At 37.3% G+C, this 17,882-nt stretch overlaps 1 protein-coding gene across 4 annotated transcripts in view; it reads left to right on the top strand.

Annotated features, from left to right (window-relative positions):
• The window catches only part of RABGAP1L (RAB GTPase activating protein 1 like), a 770,846-nt gene that overhangs the window by 226,405 nt on the left and 526,559 nt on the right, over positions 1-17,882 (top strand). For all 4 annotated transcript variants that reach the window (XM_044267366.1, XM_044267367.1, XM_044267369.1 and 1 more), the window contains exon 13: positions 2,352-2,502. In XM_044267366.1, the coding sequence (XP_044123301.1) occupies positions 2,352-2,502 (151 nt within the window). The remainder of the gene's footprint in view (positions 1-2,351; positions 2,503-17,882) is intronic.

Raw genomic sequence — 17,882 nt, 5'->3', positions numbered from 1 at the left:
ATATAACATGAAGCATATGATATATTTAATTACTTTGCTATTGTGGTTATATAATGGGACTTAAAATTCAGAATATTTTGCTTTAATTTCAGAGGAAATGAGCTTTGACCTTTGTTTTTAGTTAATTCCATTTTCAGATAATTCTTATTTTTAGTTAATTCTGTTTTTTACCCTAAGATTATAGAAACTCAGATACCCTCAAACACCATATGTTTTTCCTATTCAAAAGTATAATCAGAACCAAATAAATTGTAAGAAGGATCATTTTATGACTGATCCTGGCTCTCTTGTGGTGCAATATTCTTTTGCTAATATTATACTCAATTAGATAGCAAAGAAGAGGCAGGTGGAATGAGATTAAAGATGTTAGTTTACTCAGGTGTAAGTCTTCTCGAGAATAATACTCACAAGAAATTTTGTGGAGCATATTTAGCTTTGTTTTTACAAACTAAAGTTGTATTTTAGTTTAAGTCCATGAGAGAAATTTAAAGAATTGAGATGACTTTTCTTGTGTGTGTATGATTATAAAAGAATTTAAGATCATTGTGAATATTTCAAACAGCAGAGGAAAATAAAAAGTAATTTCCCTCTCAATTCTATTACACATTTTGGGGTATATTCTTCTATATACTTTTCCTATGCAGGTTGAAATCAGACTTCAAAATATTATGGGTTAGAGAAAGAGAGAAAGCAAGAGAGGGAAGGAGAGAGAGAATGAACATCTATCTAAAATAATACTGTAGGGGTGCCTGGGTGGCTCAATAGTTAAGCATCTGCCTTCAGCTCAGCTCAGGTCATGATCCCAAGGTCCTGCGATCGATCCCTCATCCAACTCCTGGCTAGGCGGGAAGCCTGCATCTCCTTCTCCCACTCCCCCTGCTTGTGTTCCCTCTCTTGCTGTGTCTCTCTTTGTCAAATAAATAAATAAAATATTTAAAAAACAAATAAAATAATACTACATATAAAATTTTGAGAGAGGGAGAGAGAGAGTATATAAATTTAAAATTATATATACTGTTTTGAAACTTGCTTTTTTTCACTTAGCAGCACAACTCTGGTCCCTAATGTGCAATAGTGTTTTAAATGTATAAGCTCTACCTCCTTTCATTTCATTTTGCTCCAAGCCCATCAGTATCAGCAGTTTAGGTTCTCTAACTCAGCAATATAAAAATTTTCTTTGAAAAGGCCAGAAGAAAGCAGAATAGATATACACTTGATGGTTTATTAAAAATATTAATGGGATGAGTTTATTTGAGCTTTAAAGTTATAGGAGTTATGACAGTTTTCCAAAATGACCAGATTATGACCGAATGGGAAAAGAATGGAACATATTTTCAGAGGAAGGACCTGCTAAAACTGAGGTCTGGGCCAGAGATGGAAGAGTATATATAAGCTAGGTAAGTTGGTGAGGTAGATGGGAGGCCAGTTTTAGAAAATAAACGTATTGATTCTATGACCTTTAAGACTAAAACTTGAAACCAGAGTCTGAATGTTATATCAAACCAGACTACATCGTCAAGGTTTGGAGCCCAGATGGTAGCACCAGAGTCAGTTCTAAGAGATCAGAACTGAGCAACAAATACAAATAGAAAATCTGAGCAAAGGGGCATAAAATGTAGTTCCAGGTTCAAGCTAGGCACCAAGAAAACATGGAGGAATGTAGATTACATTCACAAGAATGGGAATTGCAAGTCACTTTCTTGTTCAGTTGGGCAGATTATTATAGTAGCATACTTCCTATGTCGTCATTGACTTCATGACAAAAAATATTTGCCTTTGTTTCATTTCTAAATACCCTTGGCTGATAAGTCTATGCTACTCCCCTAGCAGGGTGGAGTTGAATAGGTTTTGTAGGAAAGTTCTAGGTCCTTCATTTAGGGAGTACTTTGGGTCAGGACGTAGGCATATAGTCAAGACATGTTAGGCCTGTGATCCACTTTCAGCATCCCGTTCCCCCAGCCCCTGCTGTACCCTGCCACTAGCCAATTTACCCTATGTTCATGTCAAGGGATTCATATGGTTCTTTTTATGCCTTGAAATGCTTCCCAGAAATACATAATTAACACATTCATTTTTGTGAATAAGTTCATAGAATGGTTAAAAAAAAAAAGTAAAAAAAGAGAAAGTAGAAACTTTTCTTGACAGAAGAATAACACGGTTCACCAACAGAGAAAAGATGGGGCTGAGGAACCACGTCCGTGACATCTCTGAGCAACTGATGGCATTTCATGCCTCCTTCCCAGTTTTTCTCTCAACCCAGGCTTACATTTTTTATGTAAATTCATTAATGTAACTCATAACCACAGCGGTGATGAAGGGAGTGTGAGTGGTTTGTTTTCTTGTGTTCTTAGGCACAGTAACCTTGGTGCACGACCGAAGGGGCTGTCCACTCTGGTGAAGAGCGGTGTCCCCGAAGCCCTGAGGGCAGAAGTGTGGCAGTTATTAGCAGGCTGCCATGACAACCAGGCAATGCTGGATAGATACCGGCTTCTTATCACAAAGGTAGGAAGCTTTTTTCATATTCTTCTCATTGGACAGTATATTAAGTAAATACTGTTTTCATAGCTACAATAAGTCGTAAATGTTTTGAACTTCTTTAAAAACCGCTTTAGTGTTGTGCAGTGAATGGTTCTGCCTTTTGTTCTGAGCACTTGTTGTGGATAGTGGTAAATAATGCCTTGGCTTTCCTTTTTTCATTGAAGTGGAAGATATTTATATTTCAAGTGTTTTCAGTGAAGCTTTCTTACTGAGTGAAATTTGTATACAATTATGTTTGTACGCAGTATAATTATACTGTAGTGTAATTTAACAATCAAATTAACTTAAAATGAAATGAAAAGGCCTTCTGTGCTTATGTAACCTTACACTTAAATGATGTAGATAGTTAGTTGCCCAGATCCCTATTCTATCAGGAGCCCCCGCTTCCAATGTAAACTCCTGTGTTTATGTCCCAAGAGCAGATTGTAGAGCATATGTAAAGGTAGTCCTCAGTCCTGGAGTCTGCTCTTAAGGCTCCCCTCCTGATTTCTTAATCTGCTCTAAATCATGGATGTAAACATCTTCTTCATAAATGAGATACTTTGATAACCAAGACTTTGTTCCTCAGGATTTATCAACTTTTCATATTCTTTAGCCCCTTTAATTCCTTCTTCGCTTCCTACCCTCTGTTCCTCCCTCCCTTCCACAGATATTTCCTGAATGCCTAAATTCACCCATTGCTAAATTCAGATTTTTAAAAAAAGCTTTATCATTTTTATGATTAGTGTTTTCTGCAGTGGAATATGCAAGGTGATCCATTGATATATGTGTGTGGGAGGGGGATGCCTCAAGTTCCATTTGTATTTTTAAAATTCCAACACAAAGGATATTGAGCTATCCTAATATTTGCTGTGCCTTGGTACTGAGACCTCAGTAAGTCGTCAGGTCCAATGGCTACTTGTCTCATGTGATTTGGGAGTGACCTGAAGGAAGAAGGGACTTGCACACTTTGGGAAGGAATACCAGTGGTGCTCACACTAGTGTATGCACTTTCATGATATTCGAGTTTTCTTGCAGTTTGCATGGGCTCTTATGTGGATTTAAAGGTTGCCTAGTTTTAACTTAACCCCCACAGGGTATATGAGTGGTTTAAAGAGGTTGCTATCACATGATGTTACATATTAAGATACTAAAAATAACAATAGAAAACAAACACACTAATCAGTCCCTTCAAGTAAGAATTAATGTTGTCTAAAGGATGACAAAGCAACTATTCTAGAAATAAACTCATGTTCTAGAGAAGGACATTTGAAACATTTGGCAATGTAAACATCACTATGTGATTTTGTCGCACTGAAAGCTACATGTGTTATAAAACTCAACATCTTAAAAACCTGGAATCAGAAATTTCAAATGTGTTTAAAACTTGTACAAATAGTTGTAGAAAATTTGGAACTGACTGTTAAAATATAAAAATAAAACACCTTCTGGTTTAATGATATGAAATCATTTGAGGGGCGCCTGGCTGGCTTAGTTGGCAGAGCATGTGACTCTTGATCTCAGGGTTGTGAGCGCAGGCCTCATGTGGGGTATAGAGATTACTTAAAAAAATAAAATCTTTTTTTTTTTTTTAAGGAAAAAAACTCACTTTAGAAAATGAGTAATTTCCTAACCACATTTCAGCAAAATGATTAATGGGTGTGACTGAAAAAAAAATGATGCTCCTCTATTAGGGTCTCTGGATCTCTTGTCAGTCTTTTTCAGATATGATAATGATTAAACCATGAACTAAGAAAACTGATTTTGAAACAAGTTTCAAATTGTTTTTTCATAAACTGATAAAACAGCGTATGAAAAAGTAAATCATGTTGCATGATTTCTGTTTAGATGAAATGTTCAGAATAGGCCAATGCTTAGAGACAGAAGGTAGGCTAATGGTTGCTGGTGGCTGAAGGATGGAAAGTTTGGGAGTGGCTGCTCCCAGATACGGGTTGCTTTTTGGGGTGATGGAAATATTCTGGAATTTCATAGTGGTCATAATTGTACAATATTGTGAATATACCAAAAACCACTGAACTGTATACCTTAAAATGGTAAATTTTATGTGAAGTTTCTCTCAACAGAAAAATTGCACAAAATTAAACATTTTTAAATGACCCATATTCAATATTGAATAATATTTTTGTGTAGCCTAAATTTTTCATTGGTTTTATCTTTTTTTATATCCTACCTACATTTCTATGCTTTATAGGATCTATATTATACAGTAGCACTTATGCATAATAAAAATTAATAAAATAAATATATATGTGTTGCAAGTTTCTGCCCAGAGAAGTTTTTATTAATGGAGGTAACTGAGAAGAAGTGTCCAGAGACCATAACTCTGGTGTCAGAACACTTTTTAATATAAATAACAAATTGTATCCTTTTAATGGCTGCTTATAGGATAGCAGCTACTACCATATCCCTTTCTCTACTAAGAGGCTTTTAAGATTCATATCTTTTAGGATTTCAGACTTTGGGAGAAAAGTTAAGAATAGTCTCCCATGATGTTATTTATGAACTTCCGACAATACAGTGTAAGTCATATACATGATAAATCTTTACCATATATACTAAGCACCATGGTAATTTTGAATACATAATTGTGGGAAGGAGTTTAAGATCAAGAGACAGAATGGCCAAAAATGTTTTCATTGAATAAAATATTTTGAGAACTCTCTTTCACTCTGGGATCTGGCTGCGATTTACTTTCTGCATGTGAAGACTGGAGGGAGGCAAGAGCGTGTTATTTTTTTCTGGCAGTAGTAGACAGATCCCTGGGCCTCGCCAGTTGTGAGCCTTTGCATCTGCCTCCAGGCTCTCCATACTGAATCACCTGCCTCCATTCTGTAGTTGCTGTTTCCTGCAGTTTCCTAATTTGAGAAGCAATAGCCATCCCTACTTCTCTGGACTGTAGTGGTGGTGGCAAACCCAGAAGCTAGCAGTGGTGTCCCCAGTCTTCTGGTCTTCCAGCTCTTTCATTGCTTAAGTACTTAAGTTCTTCCATTAAATCTCTTTGAAATACTTAGAGCAGGTTCTCTTTCCCTTACTGAACTCTGTCTGATGTACTCGGCACATGCTTGTCATCTTGTTGTCACAAAATGGCTACTCTGCGTCTAATATTATGTTTAGAAAAGAAGAAAGACAAAGACTGTCAAACTGGACTTTAAGGGAACAGGCCTTCAGGCTACCAAGTCTGCCTGGGACTTCTAACTCCAGCTGCAAGTTTGGGGGTCCAGAGAGCCACTCTTATTTCATACTAGCTTAGCTACAAATTTGGGGGTCCCTGTAGGTAGTCTCTAGGAGTAGAACAAAATGTTATACTCACAATTATAGTTTTTTTTTTTTTTATAGCAAAACAATACAAACCAGAACCAGCCAAAGGAAGAGATATATAGAGCAGAGTCTAGGACTGAGAGGATAGGACGCTGGCATCATCCTCAGGGACATATTATCCTTCCTGCATCAGTGTGTAGTAGTATGCACTTAAGAATCACCAACACAGGAAGCTCACCAAGCTTTGGACTCCAGAATTTTTATTGGGGGTTCACCCTCCTGGTTGAGTTCAATCTTTACTTCTCTGTTCTCCCCTCTCCCAAAGTTGGGCTGATATCATCTGGCTCAATACCCCTAACCACATGGTTGGCTTTCCTGGCTTGGCTAGCCTCCATGCTGAGTCCTCTTTTTAACACAAACTGTCTAGAGCTCACCGTGAGTTGCCTCCTCCACATAAACTATCAGATATGGTTGGAAGAGGCAACTGCAGATGAAAAAAAGACACTCATACCATTTGGGAGAGGCCAGGGACTTAAAGGTTATCTCCCATAAGCTTGAATTGAGGCTGGACCTCTCTTCAGCATATCTGAACCAAGTCTGTGGCTCCCCACCTTTTTAAATATCCATTTATTTATTTTAGAGAGAGAAAGAGAGTGTGTGTGAGTGGGGGTAGGAGCAGAAGGAGAGGGAGAGGAAGAGGGAAAGAATCCCAAGCAGACTTTGCAGTGAGTGTGGAGCCTGACCTGGGCCTTGCTGTCATGACCCGTGAGATCACAACCCATGAGATCATGATCAGAGCCAAAACCCAGAGTCGGATGCTCAGCAGACTGAGCCAGGTGCCCCTGTATGTTGCCCTTTTAAAGAGCTTTCCCTTAAACTTTAAACAACAACTTTTACTTATTCTTTTTGACCAGAATTTTGTTACATGGCTACTATCTCCCTGGGAAGTTGGGATTTTTTTTTTTAAGATAGGTACTTTGCTTCTCTCCTCTACCCACTGAATATGGGTTTATTAATAATGATGAAAAGAGAAAATAGAGATTGGGTAGATACCCACTTTTCTCTGCTACAGTTGCCTGTTAATAGAGGCAATAGTTGATATCTGTTATGGAATAATTTTTTATAAAAATTAAGCTTAGTAGTTTGTTTATTTTAGAATGGCAAGTGTTTAAAAATTGCCACTGGAGGTTGACTAACAATGTAGAATTTAAGATAGTTTAATAAATTATTCCATGTTCAGTTTATACATTTATGACTATATAAAATTTTTAATGTTATTTCTGTTGTTAACAGTAAAATTTATCAAAACAACGTTTTCATACAAACAGTATAGAAATGTGGTTTTGATAATGTTCCTTCTTTATTCAGGCTCTCAAGGTATAACATTTCTGTGAGGACATACAGTGGTATATTTAGTTTCATGGTCTTCCTTCTAATAAGAGATAATAAATGATGCATGTCAGTATCTTAAAAAACAATTTTGTCCTTTTTCTGTGTTTAAGGGTAGAAATTAGACAGCAAGTGCCTAGAGCAGAAAACATATGTATGTACTTTGGTGGTGAATACATAAAAGCTTACCAGCCACTCAGTAGAAAAAACACGAACACCCAGAAGAGTTTCAGTAAAAAGTGCTTCCAGTATTTGGTACTTGTTTGTCATGGTTCAACAGTTTGTAGTGTCTTCTTTGGTACAGTTAATTTTTCATGTCTTATCAAGGAAATGGCAATATTTCAAGGCCAGTTAATGAAGTGGTTCAGCTTAAACAAATAGTTGCTTAATGAAAACCCTACCAAGGACCTAAGATTATGTAAGGAAGGAATGTGAGTATTTACAGAAAACTTACTGAAGATTCGGCTTCTCTGAAAAGTAGTCTGTTGGGGCACCTGGCTGGTTCAGTTGGTGGAGCCTGCAACTCTTGATCTTGGGGTTGTGAGTTTGAGCCCCATGTTGGATGTAGAGATTGCTTAGAAATAAAATCGTTAAGAAGAAAGAAAGAGAGAAAAAATAGTCTGTTTCTCATTCAGTTCTATGGTAGTGGTGTGTAGTTCAGAATTTGAAGCAACAAATCACATTCTGAAGCATTCTTTTCAGGTGTAGTGTCATTCAGCCATCGGGCTGAATCCAGCCACAATACGTTTTGTGTGACATCGAGAATAGTATGTGTGTGTGGTTCAAGCTTGTACTTCCTGTTTGACCATAGACTCACTGCTCTTTATTATTTACTTTCTGTTCTTTACACATTGCAATGCATGAATGGCCCTCAAATATATTTGATTTTGTGGTTACCACATGAACCATTGCCTCAGAGGAGGTAGTTATTCCAGTGTGCTTTTCATTGGTTAATATCTTGTGTGACTACTTTGCATTATATTCTTTAACTTCATCCATGTCATTGCAAATGGCAAGATTTCATTCATTTTTATGGCTGAATATATATTCCATATATCACCCCCACATCATCTTTATCTATTTATCTGTTGATGGACACTTGGGCTGCTTCCATTGGTTAGATGTTGTAAACGGTGCTGTAATAAACTTGAGGGTACATGTATCCCTTTGAATTAGTGTTTTTGTATTTCTTGAGTAAATATCCAGTAGTGTGATTGCTGCATCTTTGGGTATTTCTATTTTTAACTTTCTTCATACTGTTTTCCTCAGTGGCTGGACCAGTTTGCATTCCCATCTGCCAGCAATGCAAGGGGGTTCCTTTTTCTCCACATCCTTGCCAACATCTGTTGTTTCTTGTGGTGTTGATTTTAGTTTTTCTGACAGAAGTGAGATGATATCTCATTGTAGTTTTTTTTTTAATTTTTAAATTTTTAATTTTTTTATTAACATATAATGTATTATTACCCCCAGGGGTACAAGTCTGTGATTCACCACGTTTACACACTTCACAGCACTCTCCATAGCACATACCCTCCCCAGTGTCCATAACCCAACCACCCTCTCCCTCCCAACCCCCGCCCCGCCCCAGCCACCCACAGTTTGTATTGTGTGATTAAGAGTCTCTTATGGTTTGTCTCCCTTCCGATCCCATCTTGTTTCATTTATTCTTTTCCTACCCCCCAAACCCCCTACCTTGCATCTCCACTTCCTCATTTCAGGGAGATCATATGATAGTTGTCTTTCTCAGATTGACTCATTTCGGTAAGCATAATACCCTCTAGTTCCATCCACATCATTGCAAATGGAAAGATTTCATTTCTTTGGATGGCTGCATAGTATTCCTTTATATATATATACCACATCTTCTTTATCCATTCATCTGTTGATGGACATCTAGGTTTTTCCATAGTTTAGCTATTGTGGACATTGCTGCTATAAACATTCGTGTGCACATGCCCTTTCCGTCACTACATTTGCATCTTTAGGGTAAATACCCAGCAGTGCAATTGCTGGGTCATAGGGTAGCTCTATTTTCAACTTTTTGAGGAACCTCCATGGTGTTTTCCAGAGTGGTTGCACCAGCTTGCATTCCCACCAGCAGTGCAGGAGGGTTCCCCTTTCTCCTCATCCTTGCCAGCATCTGTCATTTCCTGACTTGTTAATTTTAGCCATTCTGACTGGTGTAAGGTGATATCTCATTTTGGTTTTGATTTGTATTTCTCTGATGCCGAGTGATGTGGAGCACTTTTTCATGTGTCTGTTGACCATCTGGATATCTTCTTTGCAGAAATGTTTGTTCGTGTCCTCTGCCCATTTCTTGATTGGATTATTTGTTCTTTGGGTGTTGAGTTTGATAAATTCTTTTTTTAAAAATTAAATTTAATTTATTTAAATTTATTTCTCTTCAGCGTAACAATTCATTGTTTATGCACCACACCCAGTGCTCCATGCAATACGTGCCCTCCATAATACCCACCACCTGGCTCCCCCAACCTCCCAGGCGCCGCCCCTTCAGAACCCTCAGATTGTTTTTTAGAGTCCGTGAATCTCTCATGATTCATCTTCCCTTCCAGTTTCCCTCAACTCTCTTCTCCTCTCCATTTTCCCTATGTCATTTAGTTTTGGTTTGCATTTCCCTGATGATGAGTGATGTTGAGCGTCTTTTGATTTGTCTGCTGGCCCCATCTGTATGTCTTCTTTGGAGAAATGTCTGTTCATATCTTCTGCCCATTTTTAGTGGATTATTTTTTGGGTGTTGAGTTGTATAAGTTCTTTATAAATTTGGATACTAACCCTTTATCAGATATGCCATTTGCAAATTTCTTCTCTCATTCCATAGATTGCCCTTCTAGTTTTGTTGATTGTTTCCTTCGCCTTGCAGAAACTTTTTATTTTGATATAGTTCCAATAGTTTATTTTTGTTTTTATTTTCCTTGCCTCAGGAGACATATCTAGAAAAATGTTGCTATGGCCAATGTCAGAGAAATTGCTGCCTGTCTTCTCTTCAAAGATTTTTATGGTTTCAGGTTCACATTTAGGTCTTTAATCCATTTTTGATTTACTTTTGGTTATTTTTGTTTATTTTGTGAAAGAAAGAGGTCCAGTTTCATTTTTTTGCTTGTTGCTGTCCATTTTCCCCTACACCATTTGTTGAAGAGACCATCTTTTTCCCATTTTGTATGTATTCCTCCTTTGTTGATGATAAACTGACCATATAACTGTGGGTTTACTTCTTGGTTTTCTGTTCTATCCCATTGAGCTCTTTGTCTATTTTTATGACAGTACTGTACTGTTTTAATTACTACCAGTTTGTAATATAACTTGAAATCTGGAATTGTGATACGTCCAGTTTTGTTTTTCTTTTTCAAGATTGCTTTGGCTATTCAAGGTCTGTTGTGGTTCCATACAAATTTTAAGATAGATTGTTCTAGTTCTGTGAAAAATGCTATTGGTATTTTGATAGGGATTGCAGTAAATGTATAGATGGCTTTGGGTAGGGTAGACATTTTAACAATAGTTGTTCTTTCAACCCTTAAGCATGGAATGTCTTTCCATTTCTTTGTGTCATCTTGAATTTCTTTCATCAGGTGTTTTATAGTTTTCAGAGAAAGGTCTTTCACCTGCCATTGAGTTATTTTTTTTTCTTCCCCAAACTGTAAGCCTTATGTTATGTGAGGTTATGTATGTATATATATATATGTATATATACATATGTATATATACATATATATGTATACTAGTAAAGTATGAAGCAGTATCTCTCCCCATCAGGAATCTTACCTATTTGGGGACAGCTATAACCATTGAGCTAATTTGAGCACCAGGTCTTGGTATACTAGCTTCCATGTTTTTTTCCAGAGAATAGGTAGGAATCACTAGGAATTACTGGCGTAGTTCTGCAAATGCCAGTGGGGTGTGAGATTAAATTACTCTGAATCTTTTACCTTGTGGCTAGAGAGTAATATTGACTAGAGAAGCGTGGGAGTACAGTGTAGAAGAATCACACTTACTGCTCCTGTCTTTATAATGTAATCTACAGAAAATAAAGCTTTACACATCTTTTTGACTGGTAGGAAATGTAATGGGACCAAAAATTTTAAAAGGATGAAAAACTCTAGTCTAGATTCACCAGAAGATGAACAAAAGCTGCAAACAAACTGATAATCCTAATCTGAAGCCAGAAACTAAGCAGGGCCAGTCAGAAGCACTGTTACATCTGAGTCATGAAGAATTATGTTGACTCTACTGCTAGCATCCAGAGGAGCTTTCAGGCACACCTATCTTGGTGAAAGTGGTCGCTTCGCCTTAGGAAATGTTGGTGCTCACCTTGGAGGGAGACCTTGGGTTCAGATTTCAAGCTCTGCTGTCTTCTAGTTTGTGACCTGGAGCAAGTTCCTTAATTATCCTCACTTTCAATTCCCTCATGTATGTAATGGTCTTAATCTGTATCTTCTGGAATGGTTGGGAGGATTCAATTAGATAACCCACACAAAGCACTCAGAGCATGCCTCACACATGGTTAAGCAAGCACTAGGGTTAGGCATGAGGAAAGTGACAAAGCAGTATATGCTTCAGTGAGTGGCACAGGAAAGTACTCTGGGAAAAACAGAGATTACAGTGGGTTCTTGAGATCTATGAAGGTTTCAAGACATCCATCTGAGAAAAGAGAAAGAAGCAAAACAAGATGTGTAACACCCTGTTATCTACTTGTGCAACTAATTCTTTCCTTAACTGATCAAACATCAAGATGTCTTTTGTGGGGGCGCCTGGGTGGCTCAGTGGGTTAAGCCGCTGCCTTCGGCTCAGGTCATGATCTCAGGGTCCTGGGATCGAGTCCCGTATCGGGCTCTCTGCTCAGCAGGGAGCCTGCTTCCCTCTCTCTCTCTCTGCCTGCCTCTCCATCTACTTGTGATTTCTCTCTGTCAAATAAATAAATAAAATCTTTAAAAAAAAAAAAGATGTCTTTTGTGTTCGACACTATGCTAGGTACTAGAGGTATAAAAACAGTAATGCTTATACCTACCCTTATAGAAGTTAACAGTCCGGTGGCGGAGGCAGTCAAGACAGCAGAGAATGGTGTTACCATGGTAAGTGCTGGGACAGAATTCTGAGCCACGTGTTAAGGGAGCAGAATGGAGCAGCCAACTTTGCCTCGGAGGCAATGAATAGGAGAGTATATTTAGGCTGAGGCAGTGCCAAGCTTAAAGACAGAGCTGTGAAAGGTCCTGCCACGGTCAGGTTGTGGGAAGTGCAGCATGACTCATGGGAGTGCTCTAGACTATAAACTCTCCATAAGGAGTGTGTCTGGATTTTGCTTACGGCTGTAGTTGTAGCATTCAGCACTAGGACCGCCCTTTAGCTGATGCTAGAAAACACTTGCTGAGGGAATTAATGGAGCGTGTGGGTATTACGGAGTGATGGGTATTATGTCTAGTGCTTTCTTATGTTCTTTCCATGTAAGTCTGACTACTTTGGTGATGCAGTTCTTGTTTTTACTGTTGAGGAGAAAGGAGGTGTGGAGAGATAAAGAGACACACAGTTACTAAATAGCAGAATCAATTTTGAACCCATAAAATAGAAGACTCTAAAAGAGAAATGAAAGGGATAGGGCATTCCTACGTTTTGTCTTTTAAAGATCCTTTGGAAGGAAGAACTCTTTCTCTGTATTTTTCTCATTGTTCACCATTAAAGGTAATAAAAGGCTAAAGAAGTAAGAGCAGTACTATCCCTTTCCTCTGCTTTATACTATTCATTGTATGGAAATGAAGTTTATAAACTAGGTATTACTCGGTTTTTATCAGAAAACATGTATAAACCTTACAAGTGGTAGAAAAGAGCTAAATAGTACTTTATAGAATCAGTAATAGAAAAGTTCTAAAACACCTAACTTCAAGCCATTCCTTTTAAATGGGCCTTTACAGTCTATCTTAAAAAAAAAAAAATTCATTCATTGAGTCATTGATTCATTTATTTTAGAGAGCAAGCACGAGTGAGGGAGGCCGGAGGGAGAAGGAAGGGGAGAGGCAAACCCCCTGATAAGCATGGAGTCCAACTTGGTGCTCAATTCCAGAACTCTGAGATCACGACCTGAGCCAAAGTCACTCAACTAACTGAGCCACCCAGGTGCCCCTGCACAGTCTATCCTAAAGTGGCCTGAGGCTTCAGCCATTGTCTGCTGCTGCATGATTTCTACCAGAGGCTGAAGACATCAGCCCTGTTTTTGGATCAGGGACAGACTTGTACCACATATTACTGAAGTTATTCCTTATAATTGATATTTCTTATAATTCCTGTGAAGTTAGCATTCTTCATCATTTTGAGGTGATCTAAAAAGACAAGAGAGGATTATGACCTGCTTCCCCTATGTGATCAAGCAGGACTGAAATTAGAGCTTCTGAACTGAGGATTAGTTCAGAATATCTGGCTTGAGGAGCCACTGAGTAATAATTACATTTTCACATATTTAGCAACCATTTGAGATGGGGGAAGTTGTGTGTGTTTAGGGCAACTTGAGTTTTATGTTGTTTTACAGAACTGTAAGTATAATTTTCAAAAAGATTTTATTTATTTATTTGAGAGAGAGAGAGGGAGTATGATGGGGGGGGAGGAGCAGATGGGGAAGAAGAGGTAGAATCTTAAGCTTATTCCATGCTGAGCTTGGAGCCAAATGCAGGGCTTGATCTCATGCCCCTGAGATTATGACCTGAGCCGAACGAGGAGTCAGATGCTTAACCCACGGAGCCACCCGGGTGCCCTGTATGTATAATTTCAGTAATTACAAGACATGTATGGTATAGTTTATCAGTCAAGTCTGCTGATTATTATCTGCATAACATAGCAAATACTGGATCATGGTCTGTGCTCTTTTATAGAAGTGAAGTAATTTGTAACATTCATACTTTACACTTTATTAATGGATGAGCTTTCAGAAATAACCTCATCACAAGCCATTTACCACCACCACTTGAATTCTTGTGGTTTTTTTTTTTCCTGAATGAATCTTCTCTTCAAAAAATGTATATGTGTGTGTATGTGTACATATGAACAGATACAATTTCTTTTGAAAGGATTTAAGTTCCAGTGTTAGATTGATCTAGATTTGAATCTCATCCCTCCCACATATTAATTTATGATCTTGAAAGATTATCCCAACTTCCTAAGCCTCAGTTTCATCATCCATAAAGCAAGGATAATAGTAATGCCTGCTGGGATTGTTGTGGGAATTAAATAAGGTGGTAAAGTGCTTGGCACATAGTAAGTATTCAAGATTAGCTTCTACTGTTTTTGCCAATATGGTGTTACATCATGAACATTGTTAACAGTGGTAGTGGGTATTGGTGTTGGTCTGTATTTCTACTTTCACATGTATGTTAGACCATGTGTATTAGACTACTTCTAGTCACATAATTTTCACAAGAGCACATGGTGTAAATAATAGCTATGATGGAATTGAAAAAAAATGTTTTTAGAAGTATGAAGTATCAGACTTGTCTTTTTCTGTTTTTTTTTTCTTTTTTCCTGGTTGCTGAATATCATGGAATATTTCATTCCTAAAACTTGACTTTTTAGTGATTTATTATTTTAGTGATTATGCATATTTGAGTATATCATAAAGTCAAATGATGTTCTCTAAAAATCATTCCTAATGATTGTCTGATTATAATCAAGACTGCAAATCAGGTATTAGTCTCATTCACTTAGTAACTCATTTGTTCACTGAGCAACTCTTTATTGAGCAACTTTTATGGGCCAGGCTTTCTGTGGTTTCTAGGGCCATGTAGATGAAAAGGGTTCATACCTTTGACTCGTGTAGCCTAGGGAAAGGCAAGTCTGTGCCTTGAGTGTATTATGATACAGATTATTAGAGATATCTCAGTCGAGTGTGTGGCATACAAGAGAGGTAGTCTCAGCTCTGCTTGGATGAGTCAGGGAAGAGTTCACAAGGAAGAGGATGTCTGAGGTGGGAATTAACTGGCTGAGCAGGATAAGAGAAGGGAATGCAGTAGAGAATGGGCTTATGTAATGATTCAGCTGTCAGTGACTTAGCTTGGCTTGTGCAAGGAGCCTTCACAAGTGAAATCAGTGTGCTCCTTCCTTGCCTCACTCCCCACCCCCTACTCCCCACTCCTGCGCTCTTCATGGGTCAGTGCTTGTCCCCCTGTTAAATGGGAAGAAAGTAATAAAGTTTATTCACATATATAAATACGTGAAATGAAAAACTTCAGAAAATATGTAATATCAGAATGGTACAAGAGGATATTTAATTGGTTACTTAAGGTTAATGTAATAGAACTTTAACAAGTAATATTATAGATATTTGAGTACTTATTGTATGCTGGGTACAGTGCTAGGATGGCAGTGCATATTAACTTTGACAATCAGTGAACTGAAAAAATACTATCTTGGCTGAATATAAAACAGTATAAGCTTGCAGAGTAGAAGTCTGATTTTATAAAGTACAGAGAGTGTGTGCTCAAACTTCTATCAGCGAGTTAAAAGGGCAGTAGTTGCAAATAACATTTTGGTAGTTGCTGCCAAATTCTCCTTTGGAATATAAATAAAAACAACTGTGTGACTGGCCTGTTTTGAGATTCTGCAAGTTCTCTACTTTCTTGAGCATTATGTGGACAGGTAAGGCTTCACCATGTTTATTCCTGTCAGGTTATTGGTACTGCTCAGAGTAAAGCCTGTCTTCTCTCTATTCTCCGGTGTGTTATTGTAGCAGATGGCTTTTAATAAAACATGTAGGTAAAGAAAATTTTTACTCTATTTAGTAGAACATACTGTAATTGTAATTACTGGACAGTCTCAAGAGGAGATGTTTAAATTGGTATTTTTCTTATGATTGAGAACCATTTAGAGAATATTTCATTGAAAAGTCAAGTAATGGTATCAATTACAAATTTCTTTTATTTGGTAAGGTTTCACAACTAAATTAAACCCTGTACATCATTTAACCAGGTAGTTTGCTTTTTCTTTACATGGTTTATTTTTTAAAAATTCAATGCTGTATGTTAGGGAACACTCAACACTAGATTTCATCGAGAGGCAGGGCGCTGTTTAATTACACGGCTGCTCTGTTCTCTGTCATCACCTTGTCTAGTTGTAGGAAATGAGCTTTTTGATAGAATGGGGTTATTCCAGCTGGGTCTGTATCATTGGTATGTATAAAAGCCACAGCCTCTTGTACTGAATGGTATATTACTGATATAGCCACAAAATTCACAAAAATTACTCCAGAAAAATTTATAATTTTTAAAATGTACTAACCCACAAAATAAGATGGACAAACAGAATAAACAATATTCACTGTATTGTAATGTAAGTGCCTTGAACAGGTAGATGCCAGAAGATCTTTGTTAAAGGAAATCAAGAATTACTGAAAAAGATTCTTTAAATGTACATTATTTTCTCTTTTCTTGTGTAGTAAATGCAGTGGTTTCTGACCACGTAATTGTACCTTGCTTATTATTACTTTTTCACAGCATCATTTTTTTCAAACTTTCTTTCATCCTCTAGGGTCTTTCATTTTTTATGATACCTGTATTGACACTTGCATGTATCAAAACTACAATTATATGTGAATCTGAGATGCACTCAAAGTCTTTCCCCCAGCATTGACATTTTTCTGTAAAAATTTTAAAATGTATTTGTACTTTTATGTACTTAAGTGACAATGTTCTATTTCTAGTAACAGATAATGTTTTGTCTTTGTTATCCTTTAAACTTAGTTAATAGTTTCCAGGTAAATTAAGGAGCAGGTGATTTTCTGATGTTACCTTTATTTTCATGTCATGGAGTTAGTGAAGGAGTACACTGTTTTGCGGGAAGTCTTTGGGTTATTGAACATAGATCATTCAGTGGCATAAAAGTTGTATTATTACAGCTTTAGAATTAAGGATAAGAGGAAAACTGATACTTTTCCTAAATCATGTGAATTTTCAAGAGTCTGGGATTATAGTATTACTCCTGGATCCTATTTCATAATAACTTTTTTAAATAATAATTTTGTTAATCTTATCTGCACATGTTTCTAAAGCATATTTCTGTTTTATTGGGTAATGTGGTATAACGAGTTTACCCAGGGTTTTTGTATTGACTTCCTTTTTCATTCAAATTTATGTTTACATCTGTTTTCCGTTAATTAGTATCAGGGTTTTAAAAAAGTGTGAGACATCTCTCTGATATGAGGAATTTGAGAGGCAGGGTGGATTGGGAGTGAGACAAACCATAAGATACTCTTAATCTCACAATACAAACTGAGGGTTGCTGGGCGGAGAGGGGTATGGAGAGGGTGGTTGGGTTATGGACATTGGGGAGGGTATGTGCTATGGTTAGTGCTGTGAAGTGTGTAAGACTGATGATTCACAGACCTGTACCCCTGGGGCAAATAATACATTATATGTTAATTTTTTTAAAAAAGTGTGAGACAATAGATAGGAGACAGCTACCAAACCACCCCCCGCCCCCCATATTACACATTTCTTGTCATCTTTTTCTAACAGTTAACGGTTTCATGTTGTAGGTTCTTGTTTGATTACTTTATGAGTTTCTCAGTATCTTTATCCTTTTGTGTTTTGTTATAGTTTATATTTGTCTCTCCATCATTTCTTCCATCTGTAACCTGCCTCCTTTTCTTAACTGTCCATAATGTAGCTCTCAAAGGTGGTTTTCATTATTTGGAATTTTATATTTGC

The sequence above is a fragment of the Neovison vison genome, chromosome 10 (genome assembly GCF_020171115.1).
Source record: "Neovison vison isolate M4711 chromosome 10, ASM_NN_V1, whole genome shotgun sequence".
NCBI lineage: Eukaryota > Metazoa > Chordata > Mammalia > Carnivora > Mustelidae > Neogale > Neogale vison.
Note: the sequence above shows the minus strand (reverse complement) of the source record. Positions and strands in the feature narration are given on the sequence as shown.